At 33.1% G+C, this 18934-nt stretch overlaps 1 protein-coding gene across 3 annotated transcripts in view; it reads left to right on the forward strand.

Moving 5' to 3' along the window:
- cd2ap (CD2-associated protein) overlaps nt 1-12382 on the forward strand; it is a 40343-nt gene extending 27961 nt beyond the window's left edge. For 2 of the 3 annotated variants that reach the window (XM_052535022.1, XM_052535024.1), the window contains 7 exons: nt 1830-1989; nt 2484-2584; nt 3845-3957; nt 4994-5080; nt 7866-8044; nt 8223-8286; nt 10681-12382. In XM_052535022.1, the coding sequence (XP_052390982.1) occupies nt 1830-1989; nt 2484-2584; nt 3845-3957; nt 4994-5080; nt 7866-8044; nt 8223-8286; nt 10681-10722 (746 nt within the window). In that variant the 3' untranslated portion in view covers nt 10723-12382. The remainder of the gene's footprint in view (nt 1-1829; nt 1990-2483; nt 2585-3844; nt 3958-4993; nt 5081-7865; nt 8045-8222; nt 8287-10680) is intronic. The other variant, XM_052535023.1, reaches the window with a different exon arrangement.
- Nucleotides 12383-18934: the final 6552 nt, after the last annotated feature.

The following is an 18934-nucleotide window of genomic DNA, read 5'->3' on the forward strand; positions in this document are numbered from 1 at the left end:
ATTTGCTAAGCACTTTTTGGGAGTGAATCTTGCTTATTCAGGCATGCTTTCAATCAGGAACTGTTGTGATGCTGTCATTTCAGCTTTATACACAATCTTCCCTGCAAACAAGCACTGCGTCACAATGCATCTACATTGCTAAAGAGCAAGAGCCTGACATCACAACCTTCACGATGTAGACGGCCGCTTTAATGATTTAAAAAATTTAGTTATTTACAATTAGTCATTTAGCAGACGCTTTTGTCCAAAGAGACTAACAGATGAGGACAATGGAAGCAATCAAAATCAATGTATTTAAATAGATTTTATAATAACTAACTGGATTATTTAAAGTGTTTTTCTGTTAGAGATGATTATTGTTATTATTATCATTTTAAACTGTTCAAAAGTTTACGTCAGTATGACTTTTTTAAATGAAAATAATTTCAGCAGGGATGTATTCAGTTGATCTTAAGTGACAGTAAAGACATTTATAATGTTACACAAAATATATATATTTAAAAAAAATGCTGTTCATCTGAACTTTCCATTCATCAAAAAAATCCTTTAAAAGTGCATAGCTTGCACAGAAACATTAACTTTTTTCAACAGTGATAATAAAAATGTTTAAGCACCAAATGAATGTAATAGAATGATTTGTAAAGGATGATGTGACACTAAAGACTAAATTCAGCTCTACTATCGCAGGAATAAATATTATATAAAAAAAATATTAGAATAAAAAACTATAAATTGTTATATCCCAATGTTAACCCAATGCATAAGAGACATTAAATATCTTAACCACCCTAAACCTTTGAACAGCAGTTTTATAATAAAAGTCATACACACAAAATGCAATTTAAAGTTTACTTCAGCTGGCACTGATAGTGTTAAATAGCAGCTGATCTGCATAGTCTGAGCCATGTTGTTTTCAAAATTCATATTTTCATTATAATCTTTCATATATGATCAAAATGGACATTAGAATGGAATTTTTACTCATACTGAAAATTAATAATGGAAAATCGAGAGCTTATGACTTGCAATCAGATTGAAGCAGGAAGTGTGTATCGGTACTCAGCCTTATTTACAAAGTTAATATAGCTTAATATAGTTCATATACTAGTAGGTCAGTAAGGTCATCTGGTGTGTGGAAGTACTTCATATAAAATCATAAAATGTCATTCACTCTGAATAGTATCTGCTATTGTGTTTGCATCAAAGACTTCCTGACAATTATTTTCTCAAACGAATGTACCTCTTCTGGAACATATATCTGATCATCTCTGTGGTATCTGAAAGCAGGCCTTCATGTTTTTCAGATAGAAGTCTCTCTTATTTAGAGCAAGTGTCACAAATTGAACAGAGGACTTGCGATGTGAATGTCAGAAAGAGTGATTTATATGACAAAAACGTTGAATTGAGAAGATAGAAGCAGATCAGTGTGATGCAAACATCCTGCCAAAATCTCTCCTGACCTACTTTGAGTCACGTCACTGTGAACACTTTGAAAGTGAAAGTTCCCGATGTCATTTGGACCAGTTCAGAACATTTAGGTGCATTATGAGTAACTGCATTGGCTTCAAATTCTCACATCTTTCAACTGATTTCTGAAATTGTGGGCTAAGAGCTAATTGATAAATAATTGATAGCTATATGAATTCTTATAATCAGTTGAAGGAACTAAAAATTTTGATGTATTAACCTCATTAAAATGTCTTGCATCTAGATAATTAACTCTCAGAACCTTATAAGATAGTGTTGTGCAAAAATAGTTTGTCTTGCTATGTCTGGGTATTAAATCAAACATATATAAACACATATATTTGTCCTTTTTCTCTTTAAAGTTGTCAAGCCCTTGCCTGAGAAGCCCGCCAAACCTGCTGGCCCCATCGTGCCCCCGAAAAAACCTGTGCCTCCCAGCAAGGCACTTCTACGTCCTTCCATCCACACAAAACGACCTGACTTGCCTCTCATTCCATCACCATCACCAGCCGCCAAGCAAGTGTTGGTGTCACAAGCTTTATCTTAATACAGTTTGAGATTTCACAAGCACAACAAATTTGTAGCACACTTAAAATATTAGTTTTTTGTTTCAGTATTTCATATTCATTTGTAGACCTTTCTTTTTAAATCAAGCATTACAAATTATTAATAGGGCATATTTAATTAAAATAATGTATTTTTAATATATAAACCAAAAACAATATTATTATTTATATTTATACGTGTATTTTGGTAATGTATGCATAAAAATGTATTTTCCAGTATATCAGTATATTTCTCAGTTTGCCATATTGGATAAAGCATGGTAATGTTACTCAGAGCTTGTTGCAATGCATTATAATGTTTTATTTTTTTATTTTATTTTTTCTATGAAGAAGATGTATATGTGATAGTATACCATATATCTTTAATCAAATATTTTTTTTTTTTTTATGTATACTTTGATAGTGGACGTTGCAGGCAGTTGTTATAACTTTTCCTCATAAATCCCACAGGCAAAATGGAGAAGTTCCCCATATACGAACAAAGTCAGAGAGCGAACCTGTACCCATCAAGCCAAAAACTGTGGACAGCAGTGAGAAGAATTCAGAAACGGGTAAGTTGTTTCTACTGATATTGGTTTGTATTATTGACCATCATGTGGCAACAAAACCATAACAAAGTAGTTTAGGACTGTTTGCATGAAAAATAGACCCAGCTCACTCTGTTTACACATATAACAACAAAACATAAAAGAACAGGTGTGCCTCTTTTTTATTAATTATTATTTTAACTGAAACTCAGCTGCTACCCACCAGTTGATAAACACCAGCAGAGGCCATAATGTAAGTGTTTGGAATGGCTTTGGTTCTTGTTAGCTCAGTTTTTCTCAACTGGGTTTGGGTGTAAAAGAGCTGTGTTTGTGGATTAGCACCATGGATCCCTTGCTGGGAGCATGATTACTCTTCCTGTACAGAGGATGATGGGCCAGATCTGTAGAGCAGGTTAAAAATGTAAAAAACTAGCTGTGAAAGACTGGTCAATTATTTCTGTTCAGTTGCCTTGGGCGCCATCTTTCCGTTGTTGTTGTTTAGTGGATTTTTAAAGGATTTATTTAGAAGTCATTGGCAAGTTATTTTCGAAGATTTACCCTGTTTTGAATCCTTGAAATAAAACTGCTTAATTCTCACCAAACCCCTTAACCATTGATCTGAGAAATCTATTTTCGACTGTTAAAAGGTGTCAGCTTCTATGAATTATGAATCTTATTTTTGTGTGAATATTTTAAACATTTGATACACTATTATAACCACTGCAATGTAATTAAAATCTATTAAATTACCTGATAAGCGCAACTATCAGCTCAAGATTATTTTGATAAGTTCCAGTTAAGTCTAGCTGTTTGTATTCAATAAGTTTTTATGCATTACTTGTTAATACTGTGATAAAGACATGTTTAAATGCAGTTGCTCTTACAAGTATACTGGAAGATTCTTTACCTTGAAGGCACTGTGTTTTACTTGGAAAATGTCTACAATCTACTTTAAAGTACGAAATAGATGAACAGGAAACAATGGAAAAGAAGATTTCTGCAAAAAGGAAGCGTAATATTTAAATTGATCCTCTGTTTGTGGACACAAAAGCACCAAGATGTTGCTTCAGGCTGAAAGGCTGACAAAAGTAGCACGAAAGCTGCTATAAAAAGCATCTTTTTGAAAGGTTCTGAGCATGTCAGTGCAGCAGGGCTCTGGATTCTTTTTAGAAAATCATCCAGGCTCAAATATGAATTAATTGAGCTGAGATGGATCATGTTTGACTGTGTGACTGAAGGCTGTTCTTATGTGTGAACTGAATCTTTTGTGTCTTATTCCCGTAGTTAATCTCATGAGTTTTGACGATGTCTCCTCGGTCTCGGAGAAGTTGACCCACCCTACCACACAGCGACCAAAGATGCCTGGCAAAAGACCTCCTGGTCACAGAGGCCACTCCGTGAGTACAAGATGCACTTTTGCTTAGTTTTGCCTTGGGCAATTTAATTTAATTTAATGTAATACTAAACAAACTAATGAAAAAGTCATAGATAATAACATAAAAATGTAAAACATTAATTTAGCACATTCATTAAGTGACATCCTTCCACGTGGAGATAAAACATGTTGCACCAATATTCTGTACATTTTTCATTTCATTAAGAAAACTAATTAATTGTGTTCACCTTAAGAAAGCATAATAAGGACATCAAATTTGATAAAAAGTATATTCTGCGTATTGACATTCTCCGTATTGACCAGTCAGCATTTATAATTGCTAATAAAAAGAATTAAGAAAAGTTGAGAAATGTTGTGTTAGTACTTTTTTTGAGTTTACAAAATGTCATGGGTGAACTCTGAGATGTTTCCTTAAAGGGATAGTTCACCTTCAGCTGCTGGTCCCCATTGACTTGAATAGTGTTTTTTTTTTTCTCCATACTAAGGAATTCAGTGAAATATAGTCCTGCAGGATTGGTAAACTAGTACCTATTAAAACTCGTTGTGCTACCATAAGCACACTTTTTGTTTTATTACATCTATTTTAATTTATAAATAAAACATTTTTGGTAACAGTTTAGTATAGGGTGCAATTCAAACTAATAACTACTTGCTTATTAGCATGTCTATTATTAACATATTGGCTGATTATTAATGCTTATAAAGTACATATAATGCATGACATCCATAATCCTACCCAATACCCTAAACTTAACAACTACCTTATAAACTATTAATAAGCAGAAAATAAGGGGTTAATTGAGGCAAAAGTCATAGTTAATGGTTAGTTAATAGTGAGAATTGAACCCTAAAATAAAATGTGACCCATTTTTCTTATGATGTGAAGGATGGCATAATGGGGGTATCTGGCAGTTTTTTTTTTTCTGGATAAAAAAGGCTTTACAAATGAAGTCCCAGATAGGATGCGTTTCAAGTATAGTGCTATTCGTGCTTCTCTCTTCTCATGTTTTTGTAACATGCTCTGTAATGTCTTGCAGCCGAGCAATGAAATTGCTGAGAAAGCTGAGAAAATCGATAAGGTGGATGAAGTTGAAACTGCATCTTCCACGCCGAATTCGTTCAAGGTACTTCAAATATGTAGTGCACAATTCCAGTGGTGTACCTGAAAGCTCAAGTAGAACAACAGATATCTTACCAGAAAATGACTTTGGTAGAAGTTGAAGTCACCATTTAGAATACTACTTCAGTAAAAGTCATAAAGTATGTGTTATTTATTATACTTAAGTACAAAAAGTATATATATTTTTTTATCTTAAAAGTACTTTAGTATTGAAAATAAAAGTACAAGTACATGCAAAATGGAAAAGCAGCAAATATATATACAAATGTTCATACACAGCTTGAGTAACAACATTTTGTTCAGTTTTAACTCTTTTTATCCATTTTATATTTGGATAAGAATGAGAAGCACTTCATCTGTACTTAGTGTCTTTCATTCAAACATAAGAAATTTGTTTTTGAAATCTGCATCCGAAAAATCATTTAGGTGTATTAACAGTTTACGTATCTCAGAGGGGACATGGATGCATTTAACCTGCAGTTACAGATGGATAAATAATGTTTGTTTGTTTGTTACATAAAACGTTGAATACTGATATTTCAAATAACTTAAAACATGAACAAAGTAGTCGAAATGTAAAATTTACAACCACCAGTAGGGGGCAACAAGTGACTTTAAATGAGTGAGTCATTGAGATGCAACAGATTCATTCAAACAGCTGATTCATTCGGAAACAAAGCATTTGACTGTGTTAATGAGTGAATCACTGAATCATTTATTCAACTGATTCGTTCAAAAAGCTGTAAACACCATAAGTAAACACCATTGCTTAGAGACAAAGACATATATACTCTTTGATGCAAATCAGTGCTGTGATCTTTGTTCTGAACTATTTTGTCAATAACAAGTAATATTATGTCTAAAACATAAGTCACTCATTGCTTTACTGAACTTGTATAAAATATATTAAATGTGTTCTTGCTGATATTTGCAGAAGAACCTTTGTGTGATATAGATTAAGTTGACTATATTAAATTATATAAACATAAAAAGTCATACAGAAACATTTTTGCTGTCTGAAATTTAGAATTCCTTGAATTTTTAGTTTAAATAGACTAATAAATCATGTGCGTGATTTATACTTGATAATATCCGATCACGCATCATTACAACAACACTTAACATATTATGGAGATGTTGCTGTATCGCAACACCCCTGACTCAGCTTGAGTGGGAAATGAATCATTGACAGTTGTGCGCGCACTTGTTTGCACATGACCAAAGGTGTTTTAGGAGTCTAACTTGTGCTAGACCGCTGATTCATCAAACCTGCTTTCCTGGAGTCTGTGTTCTTCTGATTTCTTCTGCTCTTCTGAACAAATATGCTTTGGGGAAATGTATAGGAGTAAAAGTATAGATTTTCATTAGGAAATGTAGTGGAGTAAAAGTTGGCTGAAATATAAAAAGATCAAGTAAAGTACAGATACTCCCAAAAAATACTTAAGTACTGTAACGAAGTTAGACCACTGCACAATTCACACAAAGAAGAATGACATGGGCACATAAATAATGCATTTTGTTGTTGTTGTTGTTGTTGTTGTTGAACTCTTTAATGCAAGAATCTTACTGTATGTGCCATTCTGTAATTTCTGAACCAAGTAATTAGATAACCTGTGGCTCCTTGAAAATACATCCCATGAAATTATGTTTTCAAGGGTTTGTGAGATAAACAGCAACTCTGATATGATCTGGACTGAATGTCTGGCTCTCTTTTTAAATGAGGCTTCAGTTCTAAAGACTTATTTTAGTATTTAGTGTTCTTTATATTAAGCTTATGTGAAGTCGACTGAAAACATTTCCACACGGTCACTCTTTTTAGAAATAAAGAGAAGAAAGAGATTGATAATGCTCTATTGATTGTACAGTATCATCTGAATCATGTTTGAGTGTCTGGTAATTTTTTAAATTAAATTAGCATGTCATTATTTGGTTTATCACAATTTATTTATAAAATAATGTGGCTGTAGTTTGATGGATGATATTTTAGTTGTTATTGCTGCTTTTTAGATATGAAAGCTCAAAGAAGTCTCGTTAAAGCAGCAGCTTTCATGTTCAGCAGGGTGCACATAAAAAATACAATCTAAAAAGTACTGAAATAATTTATTTATCTAAAAAAAAATTACTACAAGTTTCTACTAAAGTTGGTAAAACAATGAACATTTGAACAAGAGGTGTTAATATAGTTAAAATTTTACAAATGATTTCAAGAAATCAAGCAGTTAAGTTAAGCTATGTATTTGCATGTGCATTGTATCCATATTTGATTTTATTATTAGCATTATTTAGCATCGGCATTATTTAGCATTAACATTATTTTATTCACTCTAAATATTGTCACACAAATCAACATATCTTTATTTGATGTTTATGTGGAAAATATATCATAGAGTGCTCTGCATTCAGAATGCACACTATAAGTGAATCACACTTTGGACAAATGAACTCAGACCACCTCTTTTGACTTTTTTCTTGTGTTTTATTAATATCTCACATTTTTAGCCTGAGAAATGTTTCATTTCATTACATTTAAGTGGAATGACTAATGTTCCTCTTAAGCAGAAGTTTTCAGCAATTACGATCATGACGTCAGTCTCTCAGCTGGAAACACCTTAGAGATTGGTTTGAGGTCAGTCTTGTAAATCAGGCTATTAGGGGACTAGTTTGGAAGTAGTTTATAAAAGTTAAGTGTATTTCCATACCCTTACAGTTGTACTGTTTGCGAAACACATGGCATTGAGTATTTTGTTGTTTTATACTAATTGATACACTGGATTTTGTTTTACTTGCAGACGTCTGTCTCATCACCCTTACCATCTTCGGTGCCTAAAACAGTTTCAGCAACCCATATCACCCCTGAGCCCAAACCAAAACCTGACAAGGAAGAGGAGAAAGGATCTGAACTGGAGGAAATGAAGACTCAGATAAAGGAGCTAGTGCTGTCTATAGAATTACTCAAGACAATACAATCGTAAGTGATAATGTTGCTTCATGCTGTTTGTTTTCTTGTATTCTGTACTGGTTGAGTTTTGTCTATAAATATATAATGCACAAAAGCTGTTAATTTGAAATATCATCGCATTTGTAGATGAAGTATTTAGAAATCACTTATGACATACAGGATGAGAACTTCTTTCATAACTTTGCAGGAGAGAGCTAAGTGAACTCCGAAAAGAGCTGGATGATGAACGACTCAAACGAGTGGCCCTGCAGGTAAAATGATCTTTAAATCAGAAGTTCTCTCTTCACGGCTTGTCAGAGTTTGTTAGTTTGATGTAAACGGATGTCATAGTGCTGTTTCTGTGGGCAGTGAAATGCAGGCGGGATACCTTGGCTTTGCTTCCACTCTCAGCTGGGTGAACACAAAGGGGTCTGACTCAGCTCGGAGTCTCCTGCTGAGCGTTTCTCACACTCACTGAACATAAAAATGAACAATACTTTACCTAAAGTCCACTAGCTTCTAGGAGATATTGCACACACAAAGCCTAAGGTATCAGTTGTGGTGATTGAGGTGATCTGGAAAACAACCTGAAACTCACCAAGCCTTCAAAAAAGACCAATTTTCTTTGCATTTGTAGATATATTTATAAACTTATATTCACTGATAAAACGTTTGCCTTGAGTTTTCTGTAAATTGCTTTTATCTCACATTAATGATGCCATTATTTAGAGATCAGCGCAGCCGATGGCCGATATATGATGCAGATTTTTTTGGATGATATGTTTGGCCAAATTTCTTTTTATTTTTTTTTCTTCATTCATCTCATAAAAGTGAATTTGAGCAAATTATTATAGTAATACCATAGACTGTATGAAAACATGGCATAGTGTACATGACGTCACACATAGGTTTACAAAACGCATTTTGAAAACCAAAAGTAGGCGGAGCGGCTGTCACCTTATTGTGTCACACCTGCATAATCGAAAATGGGCAAAAAGCAGTGAGCTGGTTGCTTAAACCACACCCACCTAGCTCGACGGCATTGTCAGTAGTGGCAATGCACCTGTCACTCAAGTGGCCACGCCTTTAATTATGCAGAACTTTAAGACTATATATAATTCACTTAATTACTACATTTCTGTACCTGAAAACTACTGTTAGACCTTATTTTATTTGTATCTTTGCTATATTGTATTTATGCTTGTAATGTGTGTATTTGTCCTTATGTTTTTATTTATTTAGATTTACTGGCTGTTCATTTGCCTTTAATCATGACTAAACTTTCTTAGTTAGGCTATAGTTTTTGCTGTGGAATTGAAGTAGTTAAAATGTGCTTTAAGTAATACATTGAAAGAAGAGTTACATTGATAAAAAAAAAATCGTGCTGAAATAAAATAGCTTTTGACTTTAATTGGTAGCATTTTCTAAACCACCAAACCCACACAGTTTGTGTAAAAAAAAAAAAAAAAAATCTGAATAGAATTTTAATATTTCTGTTATTTTTGAAAATTCAAAAATGTAGTTCTGAGAAACTGTAGATCAGTTTGTTTCTTCATTGGAACATATTTGGCATTACATCACTTGCTCACCAATGGATACTATGCAGTGAATGGGTGCCGTCAGAAGAGTCCAAACATCACAATAATCTAAAAGTAATCCACATAAACCCATCAGTCAACATCTGAATATAAAAGCTGTGTGTTTATAATAAACAGATCCATCAAGATGTTTTTAACTTGCTTCTGGCTAAAACACAAATCTGTCATCCATAATATTGCTTTCTCCAGTGGAACAAGTTGTCTCACCTGAATCAAGAGAGAAATATGCACAGATCAAGCAAAAAATTGTTCTAAACAAATATGTCTGTGATTTTGATATGATAGGACATGTATGTGACCCTGGACAACAAAACCAGTCTTATGTCGCTGGGGGATATTTTTAGCAATCGCCAAAAAGAAACATTGTATGGGTCAAAATTATCGATTGTACTTTTAATACCGAAAATCATTAGAATATTAAGTAAAGATCATGTTCAATGAAGATATTTTCTAAATTTCCTAACATAACTTTTGATTAGTAACATGCATTTGCAAGAACTTCATTTGGACAATTTTAAAGGTATTTAGATTTTATGCACCATCAGATTCCAGATTTTCAATTAGTTGTATCTCGGCCAATACTGTCTGATCCTAACAAATCATACATCAATGGAAATCTTATTTATTCAGCGTTCAGATGATGTATAAATCTCAATTTATCAAAGAAATTGACACTTAAGACTGGTTTTGTGGACCAGGGTCACATAAGGTATTTTGGGCAGGAGTGACTGTTTAAAGTTAAAACGTACGAACATCCTGCTTTTTACTGCACGAGACGTTAATTGATGGGCTGGAGTCATGTGGATCACTTGTGGATCACTTGTGGATTCTTGTGATTTTTTTGTTTGGACTCTCATTCTGACGGCACCCATTCACTGAAGAGAATGAGCTTATTTCTCCAAATCTGTTCTGATGAAGAAACAAACTCTTCATCTTGAGTAAATATTCGATTAAATTACATTTTTGGGTGAACTATTCCATTTAAAACAGGTTAATAGTGCTTACAAAATATTTATTAAAAAAAAAAAAATGCACTATGTGAAGAAAAATGTGTCTGCTTGTTTCCAGATGGAGATAGAAAAACTGAAGAAGATTGTACAATCAACATGAAATCAGGCATCCTGAACTGAACTGATGGCTCCGCTGATGTATCACGAGTGGAAAGCGACCTTCAGATGAAGCGTCGGATATCGTTCATGTCATCTTTACACTCACTGACTTGCTCCACAAATTGTAAGATTCAAATATTTGCACATGATGAGGTTTTTTTTCTAGGTTTAGAAAAGTGTAATTATGTATGTATATGTTTGGTGTCCTTTTTTTTTTTTTTTTTTGCCAACAAAAATGATTGAAGCCTTACTTTACTACTGTGCTGGATATGCAGTCTGTGCACTTACTGAGAAGTGCAGTGGATTATGCATTCAAAACTACTGAGTCTGTATAAATGTTGGATTATGTTATTTCTTTGCTTTTTTATGACATGGGTTAGTTTTAAAAAAAACTTATGATCTCAGCAATATTCTGTCTATATTAGCCTCTCTAGATGATTATCAAATGTATGGCATACTATTGTTTCCATAGGGATGATGTATTCTGTTTGTTTATTTGTTTGTTTATTTGTTTGTTCGAAAGGGAGAATGTTTATTTTTTGTTTTTCTCTAACATTCCTATCCAGGGTAACACTATTGTGCCTGTTAAGATTTTTACAAGTGTTAATACTGGGAGATCTCATACTATATAAATATAAATATATACATACAAACATACACAAACACACACATATATATAATATATGTTTGTGTGTTTATGTGTGTATATACTTAGATCTACAGCATGATATATTTTTATTGTCTACTGATTGTGACATCATAAAGAAAATGTACTGGGTTTTTGTATCTGTGTCTGGTTTAAAACATTCAGACTTCAGCAAGCAGTGTAATTTCCCCATATGAATGGCAAGAAATCCATTTTGCAATTTAAGCTGCAGTTCAATAGCACATATTGCCAGTGGTTTTGATCTGCTGTTCCACCCCCTTGAACGTATAACAGTGAAACATGGAAATTGGAAAGATTTTTTTTGTTTTTTGGCACAAGCCTTTCTGAAAATGCTTTCTACTTGACTGGTGGGCTAGTTGAAACAGCTGGCATGATCTAATACAGGTGTTAAACCACAGTCAAACATGGGAGCTTGTTTAAAAAAAATAAAACAATACTCTGTCTTTTAACATCAACCAGAAATAATGTATCCACACCGGCTGTGCTGTAGAAGTACTGCTGACCAAAATGGATCTTTTATCAATTGGTTCTGATCCTAGAAACATGCAGTAAATTAAGCACTTTCAGGTACAATGAAAAGTGCCCATTCCTCAGGCCTCTTAAACTAAAAATACATTTTTAATGCATTCCTGATCAGGGATTGTATGTTTGTCTCTGTGTGAGATTGAGGTTGCTGAAGCGGAAGGATGACAGGTTGATCCCTAAAGCAATAAACAGACATCCCTTTTTTGGTTTCCATTTTTCCATTGGTTCTCCCATTTTTCATTGTCGGAAGAATTTGTTCATGTTTTGTTTTGTTGCAACAGCTTTAAAGGATCTCTCATGAAAGTACATAGGAAAGAAATTATTCATCTCTGTCATCTGAAATTTGGTAGAACACATTCCATTTTATTGTTTTAAGATCTGTTGTGCGCATTCAGCATTTATCAAAATGATCTTGTTTACATGATTAACACCCCCCAAACTAAATAAATGTCATGTTTATTTACAGAGATTGTTCTGGTCTCTGTAATTTTTAAGGTGTTCTGAATTTTCATATTTTAGTTCGATCAGAGAGCAAGGACATTTTGAGATATCACAATTATGTACTTAAAGGGTTAGTTCACCCAATAATCAAGATTATGTCATTAATAACTCACCCTCATGTCGTTCCAAACCCGAGAACTCCGTTTATCATTGGAACATAGTTTAAGATATTTTAGATTTAGTCCGAGAGCTTTCTGTCCCTCCATTGAAACTGTGTGTACGGTATACTGTCCATGTTCAGAAAGGTAAGAAAAACATCATCAAAGTAGTCCATGTGACATCAGAGGGTCAGTTAGAATTTTTTGAAGCATCGAAAATACATTTTGGCCAAAAATAGCAAAAACTATGACTTTATTCAGCATTGTCTTCTCTTCCGGGTCTGTTGTGAGAGAGAATTGAAAACAAAGCCGTTTGTGATATCCGGTTCGCGAACAAATCATTCAATGTGACCGGGTCTTCTTGAAACAGTTCACCAAATCGAACTGAATCATTTGAAACCGTTTGCGTTTCCAATATGCATTAATCCACAAATGACTTAAGCTGTTAACTTTTTTAATGTGGCTAACACTCCCTTTGAGTTAAAAACAAACCAATATCCCGGAGTAATTCATGTACTCAAACAGTACACCGACTGAACTGAAGATGAACACCGAGCCAAGCCAGATAATGAACAAAAGATTGACTCGTTCTCGAGGTCTCACAGGTTTGGAACAACATGAGGGTAAGTTATTAATGACATAATTTTGATTATTGGGTGAACTAACCCTTTAAATGGGTCACAAAGAACAGGAAACTAATGGAAACCGCAGAGCTGGATTCAGCCCAGATCTGGACAGAGAGACATGCTTCAAAAACACTCACATTTTCATCTGCCGAGCTGATCAGAGCCAGTTTACATTCATTAACGGTTGGTCTCTGCAGCCCCTGAGAGAGCATGCCTATGAGCATGGCCTACCAGACTATGCTCCGTTCTGTTTTTGACCACGGATACATGCAGTCCATCACTGATCTTATATAACAAAGCCAAGCAGATATCAGGATTAAGACAAGTCACCTTTATTTATATATAGTGCAATTTCTAAAAATGCATAAACCGTTATTATTCAGTTGAAGTTGATTGTTGGTACAGAACCATGTATTAACACTAAGCTGAGACTATATTTACATTTATTCATTTACCAGATGCTTTTATCCCAAGCAACTTACAATATATAATACAATATATGCAATATATTTATATAATACAATATTTTATATATATATATATATATATATATTATATATATATATATTATATATATATATATATATATAATAATAAAAACAGTAGGAATAAAAAGTGGAAAGGAAATTGAATAGATAGAGGGTTAATTGATTTATTATTATTATTATTATTATTATTAAAAGTAGCTAATAGAAAAAGAATGTTAATGTTAGAGGGTCAAGTTTTATAATAAATAAAATACAAGTACATAGAACAAATAGAATATTTGCATTTACTCTTAAACATGGCTGAATGAGGGAATTGTTTATTCGTGACATTCTGAAGGTAAATTTGGTCAATCTAAGGACACTATACAGATGCTGCATCCTCAGTAATGAACTGAATTAGATTTTGAGTGCTAATTGCTTGCTTACAAACGTAACCTTTCTTATTGATAATAATAATAATAATAATGCACAACTCGACCGCATAATTGCTTAATTTAGTAAATCAGCTGACATCTCATAAACTTGAGTGTTGACACTCTCATAGGGTTGTTTTGTGCTCTTTCCTTGAAAGCCCTTGAACCAAACCCGTGACTGTCAGTGGTGTCCATTAATTTGTGTGGTAATGTGCCCTTTTAAAATTCTTTTGTTGTGGCCATAACCATAACAATGGTTTCACTCGAGGCCTTTTTCATCTAAGGTGGTAATGCAAATCAGAATTCAAACTCTGCATAAATGGGAGTGGTTTCTGATAAACTCGGTATGGAGCAGTAAAAAAGTAAATATAAATAAATAAATAAATAAATAAATATAAAAAAATATATAAAAAGCCTCTTATGTTTGTAAAAACTGTGTTGATCTGATTGAAAATACAGTAAAATAAAAATATTGTAAAATATTATTTCAATTAAAAAAAAACTATTTTCTTTGAATATTCTTTAAATTGTAATTTACTTACATGATGGAAAATCTGAATTTTCAGCAGCCAACACTCCACTCTCACTGCTTTAGGATATCATGCTGCTTCCTTTGATTCAATTATTGGATTTTCAAAAGATTAATCTCAATCACAATTGTCAATCCATAACATTTTTTTATTAGTGCTGTCAATCTATTTTTTTTGTTAAATATTATTTGCACAATTTTCTGTAAATAATCATTCACACAAGCACTTGTCAACGCTGCCGTCTATTGACGTTGCAGTCCCCATTAGAATATTTTTGTCATATTCTGCATCCCAATGTGTGTACTTATACTACACCTTTAAAGTATGTACTCTTTTGGTGAAGACAAAGTACATCTTGTCACAGTCAACATCCTCTACAATGATATATAACACAGATGACATTAAATAAATATTCATGCCAGGTTAAATGTTCATTATTAGTAACTCAAACCTCTTAATTTAAACCTCTCTTCTTAACTGTCAGTCGTGCACATCTTTCCTTTTTTTATGTTTTTTATTCGTATCTGTAGTTCTAAACTGAATCCTTCACCAAAGAACAATGTATTATGGGCAATATTAGCCATTACAGTGTGCACAAATCCACACTTCAAAAATCTACCTGAAATAGTCGACCATCCGGGGACTTCTGGAGTGCTCTTTTCAACGTACTGTGCTTTGGGACACACTTGTTTTAATCTCACATACTATTTAAGATGGATAGTATGAACATTGGGTCCACATTATCTGTGGTCGCTTCAGGAACAGAATCCGATTGCCGGCTGATAGATAATTAAGGTAAGATTATATAATTATTAAATTCAAATTAAGAGTTTGACTTCTGGTGAGCTGCCATGAAATAAAAGGGATGATGGACATCTGCAATCATAACCAGGCTGCTCCAATCATTTGACAATGATGACTGTCTTGCTGTATATTATTCTTTATGTAAATGAAAATGCAGTGATTTATTCTAATGAAAACCCTTAATCAGCAGTCACTATGAGAAATTCTTACATTGTAACCTAATGTAATGTAACATGGCATATAGTTCAAAGCTGTAAATAAAACTGTATGTTTGAAAGACATTATTTGTGCCTGAAAGTTACCTGCATTTAAGTTTGAAATAATAGATTGTCCCTCTAGCTCTTTTTCATTAGGTATAGGTCACTTTAACTCCCTCACACTGCTCCGGGCCATTAGCTAGTGCAGGTTTTTCATCCACAGACTGGTTATCTTCAAGCACTCACAGGGTTAGTCAGATGAACTGCCATGGCACTTGACTATTCTGACCTTCACAATGATTGCACTGCATCTTCTTCATTTCTGTTCATCCTGTCTTTAAATAGTGGACTAAAACAAATCCATGGATAGAGATGCAGAGTAATCAATGCATTACCTTGACCTATGGCTGATTTCCCGAGTACGAATCTATGCTGGTCATCATGTCTGGTGATTTGAACAATAATCAGTGATTTGAAATGACTATTAAAATGAACATTTGATGGCACAGCAATCGCCAGTTACTATTTTATAATTAGATGGAAGGTACTATTTTCTCTAAATAGACTGTTGTACATTTATCTTATTCTTTGAATAGTTGTTTATGCTGTATTTTTCTTTTATGCAATTTGAGTTTCAGTTAATCAGTTAATTATTTTGGCGAGGACTTCTTATTACATGTATTTTAAATTGGTGGACGAGACTCATTTAAGTCCAAGGTCTTAGACCATTAATGTTTTATAATTTAATGCAATTTTTCTAATACAAAATTAGCTTATCAGCATATAATTAAGTGAAACATTTAATTGACAAAGTTATTTGTTTCATAATGACTTAGTGTTTGGTTTGTCCTTCTTTTTCTTTAATGGAAACAAGAACATCTGACTGTACACACGCGTTTGCATAACTTACTTCTTCACATTACAACATGATCTTTCTTTAAAAAATTTCAGTATTTAAAACAATTTCTGTTTATTTCCAGGTTTCAATGGAAAAAAGCTCCTTGATTTTCGGACTGATTTCCGACTTGTGGATGCCATTGCAAATAAATGTCTTTGAATGTGCTTCAGCTCCAGACAAGTTATTTTGGAAATTCATGGTTTACTAAATAATTTGTAATAGTCACAGAAGGTTCTTTGTTGAATAACATAGATTACCTTAGTAAATGGAATTATACTTACATAATACAGCTAAATGTGTCAGTTTTACAATTGACAATTTTCAGTACATATAAAATCATATTCCTATGTTCCTTTTGTGGAGATGAGAAAATGCTGCAGATGATATAATTTAGCCTGTATGTGGGCTGTCTTTAATCTGCCTTTTCATGTGTCATTGGCTACAGATATATCCAAATACTGTGTGTGTGTGTGTGTGTGTGTGTGTGTGTGTGTGTGTGTGTGTGTGTGTGTGTGTGTGTTTATGTGTGAGTATGTGTGCGTGCGTGCGTGCACGTGTGTGTGTGTGTGTGTGTGTGTGTGTGTGTGTGTGAATTTGCTAATGCATTTCTCTGATATGTTGCCAACACTTCAAGCTACTAGGTGCTAATGGATCTTGTTCCTCACACATAACTCTGTCCTCTGGCTCTGACATTTGCTCATAAGTTGAACCAAAATACAAATTACATTTTACTAACATACTTTTAAAACAATGTTGTATTATATCTGAAAATAAAATGTGATGCAAACCTATGATTTATTTGTTTATTTGTTTTGGTTTGTTTTTTTAGGGTTTTTCTGATTTATTATTATTATTGCTGTTTTCAGATTTGTAGAGTGATAAAAAGAAATCCAAAATCCCCTTTGTAAAAACCTTGTTCAAAATTAAACAATAGCCTGACTTTAATCTAATGTTCAGATTTCGTGTGTGCAAATTAGTGCATATTTAATTAGATAATGCCTTGTTTGAATATTTAAACATCACCTTTTAGAGAACTTGCAACACAAAACAAATGTATCCTTGTTAACTGTCACCCGGCCCCTCGGTGGGATTTACTTCACTATATTGCAATTAAATCCTAAACTAATCATGACAAACTATACAGTATATCGTTGGACAGGTCTAAGACTCCTAAACTGATATTTTACCTTTTTTGTAAAAAATTATGTGGGAAAAGTAATAGATTAATTTATGGCAAGAGTGCACATCGAAAAACCTACATCATAACAGGAGTTATGTCTTATGTCTCAGAAGTCTTCTTTGTTGCCTTTTTCTCACACTTTAGAAACAATCAGAAATTATATATCACTTGAAAACTTAAAATCTCAAAATTCATCTTTTGAAACCCATTTTAAATTTAAACATTGCATTACCAAGAAAAATGATACATCAAAATCACGTTACAAAATGTTTTCAGTCATGAATTATAAAAAATTATTAAGTTTGGATCATGTACTGTCTACGTTCAAAAATGTGAGTGACAGTTAAAATTGAACAAGAATGATGAAGCAAATGTATGCTTAGTTAATACAGTATAGAAGCTTGGGCTAGTTGTCACACATTTTACTCTGTTAGGTTTAATAATCATGCTACAAAAATGTTACTATACTTATCAGTGGCACTGATATTGATGGATGTTGATATCGGATGTTCAGGTATCAGTTGCAAATGTCTTTGTTTATCATGTTATCTCAGCTTTTCAATTGAATTGATGTGGCTAGCAAACAGTAAATACAGGAAATTCACAATTTCAATTTGAAAGGTGAAATATTAAGTGTCTAGTAATACACACACAATATATATATATATATATATATATATATATATATATATATATATATATATATATATATATATCAGTTGGTAAAATTGATTATTTTTGGCAGCACTAATGCAAATAAAACAAAGTAAAATGAAACAAGAAAATTTTTGCTCTTCTCCAGGTTTATAAATCTGACATTGTTATAAAACTATGTAGTTATTGAGTCCAGATGTGTCTTCTTCACAGACATTATGATCAATCTTTAAGACAAGGTTTTGTCAAGCCAGCACTGATGTTTGCCTTGGCATTTTAATTTCTGTGATTATTTTTTGTCATGTAATACTGGTTCCCTTATGAAACCTTCAGCCAAATATAATGCAAATTAACGTACAATATATATCATAGATTGCTGTAATTGATATGCATGTAAGCGAGAGACTGCCACAAACACTCGAGTCTGATTATTTTGATCTGAAGCACATGTACCGAAATAACAAAGCACTAGAGAAATCGTCTTAACCTACAGCTACTGAAGCAATTTACATAAAACGGCCATTATTACCATAATCCTATATGAAAATATACATTGCTTTTATTAACTATTATGGCATTCTTCTAGCCTTTTTTGTTGTTGTTCATGGGTTTATGGCTCTCGGTAGGCAAAT

This window comes from Carassius gibelio, chromosome A20, assembly GCF_023724105.1.
Source record: "Carassius gibelio isolate Cgi1373 ecotype wild population from Czech Republic chromosome A20, carGib1.2-hapl.c, whole genome shotgun sequence".
Taxonomy (NCBI): Eukaryota; Metazoa; Chordata; class Actinopteri; order Cypriniformes; family Cyprinidae; genus Carassius; species Carassius gibelio.